Source organism: Scyliorhinus torazame, chromosome 1 (assembly GCF_047496885.1).
Source record: "Scyliorhinus torazame isolate Kashiwa2021f chromosome 1, sScyTor2.1, whole genome shotgun sequence".
Classification (NCBI taxonomy): domain Eukaryota; kingdom Metazoa; phylum Chordata; class Chondrichthyes; order Carcharhiniformes; family Scyliorhinidae; genus Scyliorhinus; species Scyliorhinus torazame.
In genome coordinates this window covers 364,826,538-364,838,988 of record NC_092707.1, presented here as the reverse complement: position 1 = coordinate 364,838,988, position 12,451 = coordinate 364,826,538, and the positions used below count along the sequence as shown (strand labels likewise).

The 12,451-nt window shown below is 46.8% G+C and overlaps 1 protein-coding gene across 1 annotated transcript in view; it reads right to left on the bottom strand.

The window, feature by feature from the left end:
• The window catches only part of msh2 (mutS homolog 2 (E. coli)), a 117,756-nt gene extending 111,546 nt beyond the window's left edge, over positions 1–6,210 (bottom strand). The window contains exon 1 of the mRNA XM_072511135.1: positions 5,943–6,210. Within this exon, the coding sequence (XP_072367236.1) occupies positions 5,943–6,156 (214 nt within the window). The 5' untranslated portion in view covers positions 6,157–6,210. The remainder of the gene's footprint in view (positions 1–5,942) is intronic.
• Between the last annotated feature and the right edge of the window lie 6,241 nt (positions 6,211–12,451).

Sequence of the window (12,451 nt, the reverse complement as noted above, 5' to 3'; positions counted from 1 at the left end):
AAGGTAGTGATCTTAGGATTACTACCAATGCTGCATGGCTGAAGAGATGGTGCAAGGCAGAGGATTAGAAATTTCCAGGACATTGGGACTGGTTCTAGGGGAGGTGCAAGCAGTGCAAACTGGACGGGTTGCACATGGGCAGGATCAGGATGCTCGAGTGGTCAGGGAAGATTTAAACTAAAATGGCAGGGGGGATGGGAACCGAAGCAAGGAGTCGGAGAAGAGGGAAACAGATAGAAGAACAAAAGACAGAAAGGGGAATGAGAAAAATGATAATCAGAGAAATCAAGTACCAAAATCAAACAGGGCCACAGTGAAAATAATGTGAACGGGGCAATGAATGTTAAAAAGGCAAGCCTCGCCACTAGCAATTGCGCTCAGAGCAGCAAAAAGCTGGAGGGGGCTCCGAAGGGGCGGCAGAGAGCACAGTGTCTCACTCTATGCAGATGACCTGCTCCTCTACATTTCGGACCCACAAAGCAGCATGGATGGAATCATCGCGCTCCTGAAAGAGTTTGGCTCCTTCTCGGGCTACAAACTCAACATGAGCAAAAGCGAGATCTTCCCGGTACACCCACAAGTAGGGGGGGCAGCACTAACAGGATTGCCGTTTAAACAAGCCCAAAACAAATTCCGCTACCTGGGGATCCAAATAGCCCATGACTGGAAAGAGATCAATAAATGGAACCTCACCAGTCTAACAGAGGAAGTAAAAAAGGACCTGCAAAGATGGAACACACTCCCCCTCGTGGGGAGAGTCCAAACAATCAAAATGAACGTACTGCCTAGGTACCTCTTCCTACTTAGATCCATCCCGATATCCCGATCTACATCCCCAAGGCCTTTTTCAAAGCACTAGACAAGCTAATCATGGCGTTCGTTTGGGGCAGGGGGGGAGAAGAATGCTAGGATCCCAAAGAAGGTCCGACAAAAAACCAAATCAAGGGGGGGGGGCTAGCCCTCCCAAATCTACAATTCTACCACTGGGCGGCGACGGCCGAGCTAATAAGGGGATGGATCAAGGAGCCAGAAGCCGAGTGGGTGCGCACGGAAGAGGCCTCCTGCATGGGGACCTCCCTCCAGGCCCTCGCCACGGCGACACTCCCATCCCCACCCAAAAAGCACTCCAGCAGCCTGATGGCGATAGCCACCCTCCAGTCCTGGAACCAACTACGGCAGCAATTTGGCCTGACCAAAATGTCGGACAAAGCTCCCATCTGCAACAACCATAGGTTCACACCAGCACTGACTGACACCACCTTCAAAAGGTGGGGACAGGGCGGAGGGACACGGACAGTCAGGGGCATATACACGGACGGCAGGATCGCAACACTGGACAAACTGACAGAGAAATTCCAGCTAGCCAGGGGGAACGAGCTAAGGTACCTGCAACTCAAAATCTTCCTCCGAAAGGAGACAAGGACGTACCCACAACCGCCACGACAGACATTACTGGAAGTTACTGGACCCAAGCATACTAGATAAAGGGAACTGTAGCGCCATGTATGACCGACTGGTAGAAAGGGCCGTCACCGTACTGGACGCAACAGGAAAGAAATGGGAGGAGGACCTGGGGATTGAAATAGGGTGGCAACTCTGGAGTGAAGCACTGCATAGGGTCAACTCCACTTCCACGTGCGCAAGGCTCAGCCTGACGCAACTAAAAGTGGTACATAGAGCCGACTTAACAAGAACCTATGAGTAGGTTCTTCCCGGAGATGGAGGATAGGTATGCCAAGGAGGCCCGGGCAACCACGCCACATGTTCTGGTCTTGCCCCAGACTTGCGGGGTACTGTGGTGAGGTTGATGGTGGAGCCATGCCCGAAAGTGGTGGTCTTCGGGGTATCGGACCAGCCAGATGCATTCTGGGGAGGAGGGCGGACGCCCTTGCCTCGCCAATCGCCTGCCATAGAATCCTGTTTGGCTAGCAGTCAGCAGTACCACCCAAAGCTGCAGACTGGCTGTCCGACCTCTCAGAATCTCTCCAAATGGAGAAAATCAAATTTGTCATCCGAGGGTCAGACGACGGCTTCCACAGAACGTGCGAGCCATTCACCCAATTGTTCTGGGACCTGTTTGTGGCCAACGAACAAGCAGAAGAATAGCCAGGTAGCCAAGAATCAGGGGAAAGTAGCCAAGGCACGGGATAGACCGGGAAGGGGAGGGGGGGGGGGGCGGGGGGAGAGAGAGACAGCTAAACCTAAGAGGAAAGAAAGGTGAACCACAGGAGGGGGGGGAAGGGGGTAGGAGGAAGGGGGGGGGGGGGGGGGGGCAAGAGACAGGGAACAATAGAGGAGAACCAGTGAGGTGCCCCCTGGGGGGGGGGGGGGGGGGGGGGGGGGAGGGAGAGAGGGGCAGGGAAATGATAGCCGGAAGGAGGGCACAGGGAACAATAATAAACTTGGCATCTACAGGAACAGAGAGCATGAAGAATCCAGGCGAAAGACGGGATGAACGGCTGAAGCGGAGGTGAGCGCAAGACGACAATGAGACCCGTCCGGGAGAAGCAAGTGACAACAACACCAATCCATTAGAGTATTGCCCTCTGTAATTGTTTCTTCGGCACCCAAATGTAGATCTACCTCCCCAGTCACCCCCCCCCCCACCCACCCCCCAAACAGATGCCTACTTATGTGTTGTAAATAATATTGCCAAGTGTACAGAGTTTCTGCTGTTGAGCTGGTGCACAATACCTTCCCAGTTACTTCATTTTATTTTTTATTTATTTCTTATTATTACTTTTTTTTTGTATGTTTGTGTGTGCCCTTCTCTTATATATATATATATATAGCTTAATCTGTGTACATAACGGTAAATATGCTTTGGTCAAAAACCCAATAAAAAACATTTATTTAAAAAAAGGCAAGCCTCAAGGCTTTGTGCCTTAATGCACAGAGCATTTGCAATGAAGTGGTTGAATTAATCGCGCAAATACATGGAAACAGGTATGATATAGCCAGGATAATGGAGACTTGGCTGCAGGGTGACCAAGGATTGCAACTGAACATGCAGGGGTATTCAGTATTTAGGAAGGACAGACAAAAAGGAAACGGTGTGGGGTTAAATTGCTGGTTGAAGAGGTAATTAGCACAATAGTGAGAAAGGATATTAGCTCCAACAATGTGGAATCTGTATGGATTGAGCTGAGAAACACCAAGGGGCAGAAGGGGGCGGTATATAGACCTCCAAACTGTAACTGTGATATTGGGGATGGTATTAAACAACAAATTAGAGACACAGGTAATAAAGGAACATCTGTAATCATGGATGACTTTAATCTGCATATAGATTGGGCAAATCAAATTAGCCACAATACCGTGGAGGAGCAATTCCTGATATATGCATAGGATGGTTTTCTGGACCAATACGTTGAGGAACCAACTCGAGAGGCCATCCTCGACCTGGTATTGTGTAATGAGGATGGAATAATTGGCAATCTAGTTGTGCGAGGCCCCTTGGAATGAGCGACCATAATATGACAGAATTCTTCATCAAGATGGAGAGTAACGTAGTTGATTCTGAGACTAGGGCTCTGAATCTAATTGAAGGAAACTACGATGGTATGAGGTGTGAATTGGCTACAATGGATTGGCGAATGTTACTTAAAGGGATGATGGCAGATAGGCAATGGAAAACATTCAAAGAACGTGTGGGTGAACTGCAATAATTGTTCATTCCTGTCTGGTGCAAAAATAACATTGGAAATGTGGCTAAACCATGGCTTACAAGAGAAATTAAAGCTGGTATTAAATCCAAGGAAGAGGCATACAAATTGGCCAGACAAAAACAGCAGACCTGAGATTGGGAGCAGTTTAGAATTCAGCAAAAGAGAACAAGGGATTAATTAAGAAGGGGGAATAGAGTACGAGAGAAAGCTTGCAGGGAACATAAATACTGACTGTAAACGTTTCTATAGGTTTGTGCAGAGAAAAAGATTAGTGAAGACAAATGTAAGTGCATTAGAATTTATAATAGGGAACAAAGAAATGGCTGACGAACAAAGAAATGGCTGGCCAACAAAGTACATACTTTGGTTCGGTCTTCATAAATGAGGACACAAATAACATACCAGAAATGTTGGGGAACACAGGGTTTAACGAGGGAGGAACTGAAGGAAATCAGTAATAGTATGGAAATGGTGTTAGGGAAATTGATGGGATTGAAGGCCAACAAATGCCCAGGGCCTGATAATCTACATCCCAGAGTATTTAAGCAATAAGCCCTAGAAATAGTGGATGCATTAGTGGTCGTCTTCCAAGATTCCATACTCTGGAACAGTTCCTGCAGAGTGGAGCATAGCCAACAGAACCCCACTATTTAAAAAGGGAGGTAGAGAGAAAACAGGGAATTATAGACCAGTCAATAGTGTGGGAAATGCCAGTCCATTATAAAAGATTCAATAGCAGAGCACTTGGAAAACAATGGCAGGATTGGACAAAGTCAACATGGATTTACGAAAAGGAAATCATGCTCAACAAATCTATTGGAATTCTTCGTGGATGTAGCTAGTAGAGTTGATGAGCGGGAGCAAGTGGATGTGGTATATTTGGACTTCCAGAAAACTTTAAACAAGGTCCCACATGAGAGATTAGCATTTAAAATTAAAGTACATGGGATTGGGGGTAGTGTATTGAGATGGATAGGAAACTGGTTGGCAAACAGGAAACTAAGATTTGGAGTGATCAGGTCTTTTTCCAAATGGCAGGCAGTGAGTCGTGGGATACTGCTGGAATCAGTACTAGGGCCCCAGATATTCACAATGTAAATCATGATTTAGATGAGGGAACTAAATGTAATATCTCCAAATTTGCAGATGACACAAAGCTGGGTGGGAGAGTGAGCTGTGAGGAGGATGCTGAGATGCTTCAGTGTGATTTGGACAAGTTGAGTGAGTAAGCAAATGCATGGCAGATGCAGTATAATGTGGATGAATGTGGATAAGTTATCCACTTTTGTAGCAAAAGCAAGGAGGCAGTTTTTCTGAATGGCCACAGATTGAGAGGGGAATGTGCAATGAGACCTGGATGTCCATGTACATTTGCCGCTGAAAGACTGCAAGGGGTCACAATCTAAGGACACAGGGTAAATCATTTAGGACTAAGATTATGTAAAATCTCTTCAGACTGATAAGCCTGTGGAATTTGTACCAGATAAAACAGTTGAGGCTAAAATATTGTAAGTTTTCAAGAATCATTGGTGACGACTGACTAGATGCCCATAACGCCCCCCCCCCCCGCCCCGCGCCCCCTCCCAGGTTTCAAATTTCCATAGTGTCACATTGAATTCAGCTATAAACATGCACACTAAACATCCCCAGTACCATCTTTAAAAACATAGTCCCTATCAAGCTTTATGCATTAATGCTCCCACAAGGTGTTCAGCCTGCAGATTTAATTTGACAGGTGCGACAAGTGGAAATACAAGAAGCCAGTGTGATTTATACAGGGCAGCAGAGCAGTTAGCACTGTTGCTTCACAGCAGCAGGCTCCCAAGTTCGATTCCCATCTTGGGTCTATGTTGTGTGGAGTCTGCATGTCCCATGTCCCCCCCGTGTCTGCGTGGGTTTCCTCCGGGTGCTCCGGTTTCCTCCCCACAAGTCCCTAAAGACATGATAGGTAATTGGGACATTCTGAATTCTCCCTCAGTGTACCCGAACAGGCGCCAGATTGTGGAGACTAGGGGCTTTTCACAATAACCTCCTTGCAGTGTTAATGTAAGCCTACTTGTGACAATAAAGATTATATTATTATGAGAAAAATAAATAGAAACACTGATTGGTTGGTCCACGAGGGCATCTTTTGTCCCAATAATGATGAATGAGAATCCGCCATGATCAGCTCCGGCCTGCGGTCTGAGAGCGGATTCCCCCCCTGGCCCAGCCCAGCACCCCTGGCCCAGCCCAGCACCCCGGCCCAGCCCAGCACCCCGGCCCAGCACCCACCCGATCCCAGAGTCTTGATCACTCCGTTGGTTTTGAAGACCTCCTTGGCGGCAAACAACGCGTCCTTGCCGTGCACCGTGTAGTAGTCGTTGCGGTCAAAGACGCGGAAGGTGGTGTCGGGTTTCTCGGGCATAGACCTGTAGAAGGCCGCGAAAGCGCCACCATCCTGCCCGCTGTCCACTCCGGACAACCGATCGCGGGGCTGCACGGCCATCTCGCCCAGTACACAAGTCAGAGGTTAGCCGCCGCAGCGCGGGACAAGCAGGAGGGGGCGTGGCCATAGCGAATGTTGAGGGGGGTCACAGGTCAGCCGCCGCAGCGCGGGAGAATCAGCAGGAGGCGGGGCCTCAATACGCAACTGGGCGGGGCTCACTGGCAAACAGCACCGTTGTGAGGTCACAATCCCCAGGAGAGATGAGCAAAGATGCTTTAGCTGCTGCAGTGGGGAATCATTTCCACTCATCACTGGATCCTTTTCAGTCTTTACTCATATCAGTCCAAAGGAAGGAACCCCATGCTTTCATAACTTGTTGAAAGGTTTTGGCAGAAGTTTGGAAGGTTATGCTCTATTGCACAGATATTGTGATTAGCTATTTGTCATTTTCATCAAAGCAGTCATGTTTTCCGGTAGAAGCCAAGCACCTCTTCACATTCCCCTTACAGTCAGAACCAGGGGAATTGAGAACTAGGGGAATTCAGAACCAGGAACAAAAAAATGGCCGGGGAACTAAATTCGTACCTTGCCTCTGTCTTCACAAAGGAAGAAAAGAATAATGCACTGGAAGCTCCGAGAAACACAAATTTTAGTGAGGAGCTGAAGGAAGTCAATATTAGCAGAGAAATGGTTTGGGGCAAATTAATGGAATTGAAGGTGGATAAATCTCCAGGGCCTGATAATCTTCATTCCAGAGTACTTAAGTAAGTAGCCCTAGAAATAGTAGATCCATTGGTGGCCTTTTTCCAAAATACTTTGTATTCTGGAATGGATTCTGCAGATTGTAGGGTAGCTATAAGGATGGCACAATAGCACAGTGGTTAGCACTGTTGCTTCACAGCGTCGGGGACCTGGGTTTGATTCCTGGTTTGGGTCACTATGCGGAGACTGCACGTTGTCCGCATGGGTATTCGCCAGGTGCTCCGGATTTCTCCCACAAGTCCCGAAAGAGAAGCTTGTTAGGTGAATTGGATATCCTGAATTCTCCCTTAAATCCCAAACAGGCGCCGAAGTGTAGCGACTAATGTAAGCCTATTTGTGACACTAATAAAGATTATTATAAAAATATAAGCCCGCTATTCAAAAATGGAGATAGAGAGAAAATGAACAATAGACCAGTGAGCCTAACATCGGAGTAGGGAAGTGCTACAGTCCATTATCAAGGATGTCATAGCACAGCATTTGGAAAGCAGTGGCATAATCAGACAAATTCAGCATGGATTTACGAAAGACAAATCATGCTTGATAAACCTACTGGAATTCGTCGAAGATCTAACTGATAGAGTTGACCAGGGAGAACTGGTGGATGTGGTTTATTTAGACTTGAAAAAAAAAATGAAAATCACTTATTGTCACAAGTAGGCTTCAAATGAAGTTACTGTGAAAAGCCCCTAGTCACCACATTCCAGCACCTGTTCAGGGAGGCAGGAATTGAACCGTGCTGCTGGCCTGCCTTGGTCTGCTTTCAAAGCCAGCGATTTAGCCCTTGTGCTAAACAGCCCCTTTCATAGAAGGCTTTCATAGTAAATTACTATATAAAGTTAAAGCACGTGGGATTGCGGGTGGTGGCTTGAGATGGAGAGAAAACTGGTTAGGAAACAGGAAGCAAAGAGTTGAAATAAACAGATATTTTTCTGTTTGGCAGACAGTGACTTGTGGAGTACCGCAGGGTGCTAGGGCCCCAACTGTTCACATTATATATTAATGATTTGGACGAGGGAACTAAATGTGTTATCTCCAAATTTGCAGATGATAATAAGTTGGGTGGGAGGGTGAGCTGTGAGAAGGATGCAGAGATGCTTCAGTGTGATTTGGACAGGCTGAGTGAGAGCATATGCATGGCAGATGCAGTGTAATGTGGATAAGATATGAGGTTATCCGCTTAGGTAGCAAAAATAGGAAGGCAGTTTATTAGCACAATTGCTTCACAGCTCCAGGGTCCCAGGTTCGATTCCGGCTTGGGTCACTGTCTGTGCGGAGTCTGCACATCCTCCCCGTGTGTGTGTGGGTTTCCTCCGGGTGCTCCGGTTTCCTCCCACAGTCCAAAGATGTGCAGGTTAGGTGGATTGGCCATGATAAATTGCCCTTAGTGTCCAAAATTGCCCTTAGTGTTGGGTGGGGTTGCTGGGTTATGGGGATAGGGTGGAGGTGTTGATCTTGGGTAGGGTGCTCTTTCCAAGAGCCGGTGCGGACTCGATGGGCCGAACGGCCTCCTTCTGCACTGTAAATTCTATGATAATCTATGATTATTTGAATGGGTGCAAATTGTGAAGGGGGATACTCAGCGAGCCCTTGATGTCCTCGTGCATCAATCACTGAAAGTAAGTGTGCAGAGGTACAGCAGGCATTAAAGAAGCAAATACAAAGAACAAAGAAAAGTACAGCACAGGAACAGGCCCTTCGGCCCTCCCAAGCCTGTGCTGACCATGCTGCCCGTCTAAACTACAATCTTCTACACTTCCAGGGTCCGTATCCCTCTATTCCCATCCTATTCATGTATTTGTCAAGATGCCCCTTAAATGTCACTATCGGCCCTGCTTCCACCACCTCCTCCAGCAGCGAGTTCCAGGCACCCACTGCCCTCTGTGTAAAAAAAACAGCCTCATACATCTCCTCTAAACCTTGCCCCTCTCTCCTTAAACCTATGCCCCCTAGTAATTGACCCCTCTACCCTGGGAAAAAGCCTCTGACTATCCACTCTGTCTATTCCCCTCATAATTTTGTAGACCTCTATCAGGTCGCCCCTCAACCTCCTTCGTTCCAGTGAGAACAAACCGAGTTTATTCAACCGCTCCTCATAGCTAATGGCCTCCATGCCAGGAAACATCCTGGTAAATCTCTTCTGCACCCTCTCTAAAGCCTCCACATTCTTCTGGTAGTATGGCAACCTGAATTGAACACTATTCTCCAAGTGTGGCCTAACTAAGGTTCTATACAGCTGCAACATGACTTGCCAATTTTTATACTCAATGCCCCGGCCAATGAAGGCAAGCATGCCTTATGCCTTCTTGACTACCTTCTCCACCAGTGTTGCCCCTTTCAGTGACCTGTGGACCTGTACACCTAGATCTCTCTGACTGTCAATAATCTTGAGGATTCTACCATTCACTGTATACTCCCTACCTGTATTTGACCTTCCAAAATGCATTACCTCACATTTGTCCGGATTAAACTCCATCTGCCATCTCTCTGCCCAAGTCTCCAAACGATCTAAATCCTGCTGTATCCTCTGTCAATTCCACCAACCTTTGTGTCATCTGCAAACTTACTAATCAGACCAGTTACATTTTCCTCCAAATCATTTATATATACGACGAACATCAAAGGTCCCAGCACTGAACCCTGCGGAACACCACTCGTCACAGCTCTCCAATCAGAAAAGCACCCTTCCATTGCTACTCTCTGGCTTCTATGACCGAGCCAGTTCTGTATCCATCTTGCCAGCTGACCTCTGATCCCGTGTGACTTCACCTTTTGTACCAGTCTGGCATGAGGGACCTTTTCAAAAGCCTTACTGAAGTCCATATAAGACCATAAGACCATAAGACATAGGAGCGGAAGTAAGGCCATTCGGCCCATCAAGTCCACTCCACCATTCAATCATGGCTGATTTCAACTCCGATTCACACGGAATGACAACATCCACTCCCCAACCTGCATCAATCATCTTTGTGACCTCCTCGAAAAACTCTATCAAGGTAGTGAGACACAACCTCCCCTTCACAAAACCGTGCTGCCTCTCGCTAATACACCCACTTGCTCCAAATGGGAGTAGATCCTTCCTCGAAGAATTCTCTCCAGTAATTTCCCGACCACTGACGTAAGGCTCACTGGCCTGTAGTTCCCTGGATTATCCTTGCTACCCTTCTTAAACAAAGGAACAACATTGGCTACTCCCCAGTCCCCTGGGACATCACCTGAAGACTGAGGATCCAAAGATTTCTGTCAAATGGTATGTTGGCCTTCATAGCGAGGGGATTCGAGTATAGAAATAGGGAAGTTTTACTGTAATTATATAGGACGTTGGTAAGGAGTGGAGTATTGTGTGCAATTTTAGTGTTCTTATCTGAGGAAGGATGTTCTTGCTCTGAAGGGAGTGCAGCAAAGGTTTCCCAGGCTGATTCCTGGGTGGTGGGATTGTCATATGAGGACAGTCAGTTAGGATTTGAGTTTAGAAGAATGAGAGGGGACCTCATAAAAACATATAAAGTTCTAACAGGATTAGACAAGGTAGATTCAGAAAGAATGTTCCTGATGGTGGGGGAGTCCAGGACAAGGGGTCGTAGTTTGAGGATAAAGGGTAAACCTTTTAGGACTGAGATGAGGAGAAATTTCTTCACCCAGAGAGTGGTGAATCTGTGGAATTCACTACATAGTAAAGGCCAAAAGGCCTTTAAAAGGCCTTTAAAAGGCCAAAACATTGTGCGATTTCAAGAAGGTATTAGATATAGCTCTTTGGGCTCAAGGGATATGGGGGCAAGGCAGGATCCAGGGTATTGAATTTGATGATCAGCCATGATCGTAATGAATGGCAGAGCAGGCTGGAAGGGCCAAATGGTCTGCTCCTGCTTCTATTTTCTATGTATGTTTCTATGTATGTTTCCCAGGTGGTTCTTGTGGTGGACTTTAGGGTTGACCAGGCACTATAGGCATACAGTAGCACCTGGTGGCTGGAGGTTGAGAGAGTGGCAGCGAGGCACTGATTGAGAAGAACATAGGCCTGCCTTAGTGGGATCTTCTAGGCCTTCAATGATAATTTTATTGTGGTATTGCTTCTGTTGCCCCACCCATTTGGGGCAGGCTGATAGAGATGATAGAGGTGATTGGTCCAGCAGTAGTCAGTACCTGCCATGGCAGAGGTGATGGAGACACCTCTGTAGTCCCTTGCTCGAACTACATCAAGTATGTGCTAATGTTTGGAAGTTGGGTGTTGCCATAAGGTCTTTCCTCCTTCAGGTGACTACCTGCCGTCAGTATGGGGTTACTTGGTTACGGGGATAGGGTGAAGGTGTGGGCTTGGGTAGGATGCTCTTTCCAAGGACCGGTACAGACGCGATGGACGGAATGGCGTCCTTCTGCACTGTAAATTCTATGAATATGTTCGCAGACAAATGTGTGGTGAATGCTTCAGTCCAGGACAAAGTTCTGTAATGTAAGGAATTATTGGATTGGCCATGGTAAATTGCCCTTAGTGACCAAAAAACGTTAGGAGGGGTTATTGGGTTACGGGGATAGGGTGGAAGTGAGGGCTTAAGTGGATCGGTACAGACTTGATGGGCCGAATGGCCTCCTTCTGCACTGTATGTTCTGTGTCTATTGGATCGCAAAGCCAAGTCCTTTTGGCCATTTAACTTATTTAATTTCCCCCTAGATAAGGAAAGATATACTGGCATTGGAGGCAGTTCAGAGAAGGGTCAGCAGATTGATCTGGAGTATAGTAATATTTTCTTATGAGGAGTTGCGTAGGTTGGCCTTGTTCTCGCTGGAGTTTAGAAGAATGAAAGGCAACCTTATTGAGACAGACAGAATTCAGGCGCTGACAGGTGTAAGGGCCCTTTCTGTTGATTCCCTTATTTCCCATTTCTTTTATTTTGCCGTTATCATTTTTGATCCATGGATGTTTGATGTACGTGCACCTTCAAGTTGAGCAGAGAAAGTGAGGAATTCAAAAGTTGCAACATAGTACACTGTGCTAGCTGTGGAACAGCTGAACTCAGACCTTTTGGCACCCGAGAGATCGGAGGGACTTGGTCCAATTGGTTGTCTAGTGGCCAATCAATTGGCCAAAAAGGCCATATTCTGCCCGGAACCGGCAGTGATTGGGTCCTATCGGAGTGGACTGGTTTTCAGAGAACCAAGGAAAGGACAGTCGGATCCTGGATGCTCAGAGTAGAAGCTGTGTGAAACTCTCTCTTTCTCCAGAAAAGCTGCATAGCTGCAGTATTTCTGAATCCACAGAGAGTCTGGATGAATCTATAATGAAAACCATTACAGACTGAAAGCAGAAACCGCGAGCTGAAAGCTTCAACGAAAGGAAGGTGTGCGAGAAGACAACTATCTGAACCAAAGACTCTGATTCTTTTTATTTTCATCATCATTTTTAACCCTTCCATTTCTCTCTGTGCTTGTCTGCCTTGTGTGTGGAGGGTGGAGCGAGTTAAAGAGGGGGCTGAAGAATTAGATAATAATTAACCTGTTGTATTTGCTGCATTTTGAATTATAGTTATTTTTGTTGTTATTAATACAATTATTTGTGTTTAAACTTACAAACCTTGTGATTGTAGTTATTGGGCAG